The sequence below is a fragment of the Sinocyclocheilus grahami genome, unplaced genomic scaffold, assembly GCF_001515645.1.
Source record: "Sinocyclocheilus grahami isolate Dianchi unplaced genomic scaffold, SAMN03320097.WGS_v1.1 scaffold1530.1, whole genome shotgun sequence".
Classification (NCBI taxonomy): Eukaryota; Metazoa; Chordata; class Actinopteri; order Cypriniformes; family Cyprinidae; genus Sinocyclocheilus; species Sinocyclocheilus grahami.
The window spans coordinates 4733-8297 of NW_015506709.1; the positions used below are offsets into that span (position 1 = coordinate 4733).

At 38.7% G+C, this 3565-nt stretch overlaps 1 protein-coding gene across 2 annotated transcripts; it reads left to right on the forward strand.

Moving 5' to 3' along the window:
* The first annotated feature begins 484 nt into the window (after window positions 1-484).
* Window positions 485-3481, forward strand: LOC107570985 (UDP-N-acetylglucosamine/UDP-glucose/GDP-mannose transporter-like). Of its 2 annotated transcripts, XM_016257269.1 has the most exons (9): window positions 485-808; window positions 884-917; window positions 1005-1091; window positions 1156-1223; window positions 1297-1368; window positions 2553-2621; window positions 2707-2809; window positions 3234-3326; window positions 3405-3481. In XM_016257269.1, the coding sequence occupies exons 1-9, from the start codon at window positions 690-692 to the stop codon at window positions 3474-3476; spliced, it is 717 nt and encodes a 238-aa protein (XP_016112755.1). In that variant the 5' UTR covers window positions 485-689; the 3' UTR covers window positions 3477-3481. The 2 variants fall into 2 exon arrangements, with proteins under 2 accessions (XP_016112755.1, XP_016112756.1); XM_016257270.1 differs by lacking the exons at window positions 3234-3326; window positions 3405-3481 and adding an exon at window positions 3020-3140.
* The last annotated feature ends 84 nt before the right edge of the window (window positions 3482-3565 follow it).

The window sequence follows — 3565 nt, forward strand, 5'->3', positions numbered from 1 at the left end:
AACTTAATGTTTGATTAGTAATATGCATTGCTAAGAACTTCATTTGAACAACTTTAAAGATGATTTTCTCAATATTTAGATTCTTTTGCACCCTCAGATTCCAGATTTTCAATCCTATAGAAATATGCTCGTAAAAAGATCAAATGTTTAGTCTTTCAGCCTCAAAAAAACACATCAGCAAACTCATAAACACGGAAAACGAATGAAACAAGTCAAATTAATTATACAGTGCTTTTCATAAAACATGAAAACATCTTTACAGATATGCATAATGCTTGTGATACTACTGTAATGCCTTAAAGTCTGTGCCAGATTCGTGATGCACAAAAGTAGTAAGTGTAGCCTAAGTTACTAGTTTGACCAGTTTGACCAGTTTGAGGTTTCTGGGCAGCAGATCACACTCACAACATTTACAGTTTCATCTCTTTAACATCAATTATTATTTGCACACATTCAACTCGACCAATCAGAGACCGCTTCCGCGCCGCCACGCCCCGCCCCTCCCGAGACCCCGCCCCCTTGTCCTATTAGTTGTCGTTCAGTTCGTGTCGTTTAATGAATTATTAACAGCTTTTTGATCATGCAACGCATTCAGCGTTTCTCTGGACACTAATACAGCATGTCAGCAGTCTCCAGACCAGCGAAAGAAGAGAAAGCTGCGAGGATTAAAGTAGGAGCTCAAGACAAACATGATGTTAAAGGACGAGGTGAACCGCGCGAGACTCATGAAGTTTGCTTCCGCCGTGTTCTACGCCTTCTGCTCGTTTTTTATCATCGTGGTCAATAAGAGTATATTAACCGAGCACAAGTGAGTGTCAGCTTCTCGCATCAGAATAACAGCACGTGCTTTAAATCATAATTACAGTGCGTGTTGCTTTAATAGGTTTCCCTCGTTTATGTTCCTCGGAATCGGACAGGTGAGAAACATGCTCGAGCTTTAATGTTTTAAAATCCGATGCAAACGCACGAGACTCACTGATATCACTTTGTTTGTTTGTTCATAGATGACAGCTACAATCATCATCCTGTATGTTGCCAAGATGAACAAAGCCATCCATTTTCAGGACTTTGACAAAAGCATTCCTGGGAAGGTAATTTATTCTGTGCATGTGTAATCGCATTGTCATGCTTGCTTATTGTGTTTCTGTACTGTAGATATTTCCCCTGCCACTGCTGTATGTGGGGAACCACGTGACAGGACTGGGAGGAACTCAGAAGCTCAGGTGGATGAATAGAAATGCATAGAGTTTAGCATGAAGACAGACTCTTGTGAAGCTGCTGCCTTGTGTTTTTCAGCTTGCCCATGTTCACTGTGCTCAGAAAATTCACCATTTTACTCACAATGCTGATGGAATCCAGGATACTGAGGTATATATGCTCTGCTAGGGATTATGCTTAAAGCTACAATGCCACTTTTATGTGAAAATGTAAATAATGAGCAAGTACACCATAACCCCCCACCCTTTTATATTTATTTTGGCCTTACCTTAAACCCTTAAGCTTTTAATGCTGTGCCCATATGGCGAAAATATACCTTCATATACCAATATATATATTTCAGAGGCAAGAAAATACAGTTATAACCTTATAGTGTTATTCACTATTTTTATTCAGTTGTGTTGCATGTTCACACGTGTTATAGATATATTTAAAAATATAAAAAAAAAATATGCAAAAAAATGTTGGTAGGGAAACCTTTATGTAAATATATTTGAAAGCAAATTTTATTTATAATCTTTTTTTGAAAATATTTTTTAGAATTTTAAATATTAATATTAATTAAAAAAATATATGTGTGTGTGTGTGTGTGTATTTCCGGTAGGAGATTTACTAAATATCTTCATGGAACATGATCTTTACTTAATATCCTAATGATTTTTGGCATAAAAGAAAAATTTATAATTTTGACCCATATTGTATGACCCAACCCGTATTGTTGGCTATTGCTACAAATATACCGGCGCTACTTATGACTGCTTTTGTGCTGCAGGGACACATATGCATGTGTGTGTGTGCGCGTATGGGCAGGACAGATTTCCCAGGAAACTGCATATTTTCATAATTAATCTGTGCGTGTGTGTCATATCCGTAAATAAAGACAGTCAGGCTGCTGCTAGATGACGTGGATGTAGCTTGAAAACACAACAAATGAAGCTCGAACCGGAAAGAGTTTGCATTTGGCACGCAACAGTACGCGTAATAAAACACGAACCAACATAAGTTTGCGCAGCATTTGCAAACATGAACATTGATAACCGCCAATCTCTGAAACGCTTCCTTCTTTGCCCTGTCCTTGCTTTTATACAATGAAATAGCCATGCAACGTTATAGTTCCCACCGTTATCGTTATCATTCATTATGTCTAAAGTCAGCCATTTAAAATAAAACCCTGCTCAGAAAGACGTTTTTCAGATATCCGTCTTTCTTCGGTTATTAGAGTTTTAATGTCGCAGAGCTCACGTGTGCCTCCGCAAGCAACTTGTAGTTTTACGTTTTAACTGCTAGAAGGCCAAAAGTGCCGCATGATGATAAGACTGTGTTTCTATCTTCAGGAAAAGCTTCGCTCCGCCGCTGGTGTGCAGTGTTTTGGCGATAGTCGTGGGCGCTCTGGTGGCAGCCAGGTACATGAACACAGATCATTCATGATAATATGATATATATATATAGACACAGGTGTGTTTATTAACTCTGACCCGACTGCTTCAGCTCGGACCTGTCCTTCAATGCAGAAGGATACACGTTTGTTCTGCTAAACGACGTCTTCACGGCCGCCAGTGGAGTTTACACCAAGAAGAAACTGGGGATGGAGGTACATGACAGCAGGAGTTATCAGTGATGAAAATAACTGATGATAACTTCTTTGCCACGTGCATCATATCTCCCGCGGCAGGCTGTTAGATATCAATGCGACTAGGTGTTATCAAATGCACTTGGAAGTCATTAGGTGTACAGCTTTGTGATGAAACACAGATCTGCAGTCGTATGCAAACCTTACACCAAGAAGAAACTGGGGATGGAGGTACATGACAGCAGGAGTTATCAGTGATGAAAATAACTGATGATAACTTCTTTGCCACGTGCATCATATCTCCCGCGGCAGGCTGTTAGATATCAATGCGACTAGGTGTTATCAAATGCACTTGGAAGTCATTAGGTGTACAGCTTTGTGATGAAACACAGATCTGCAGTCGTATGCAAACATGTGAACTTGCCTTCGTTGTCTGTTGTTTCAGGGTCTTGGTAAATATGGGGTTTTGTTTTATAACGCTTTTATCATTATTATCCCAACGGTCCTGGCGAGCGCTTACACCGGAGATTTAGAGAAGGTGAGCGAGAACATCGAGATGAAGAAAATGAATTTCAACTTCTTTAAAACATATCTCATATGTTCTTCTTATTTTAAGGCGCTAACCTTTGAAGGATGGATGTCTGTTACGTTCGTATTTTATTTTTTATTGTCTTGTGTCATGGGGTGAGTCCAACTCATTAACTTTTTTTGTATTTTATTATTATAAAATATATGGTTCTTATATATATATATATATATATATATAATATGTATGTC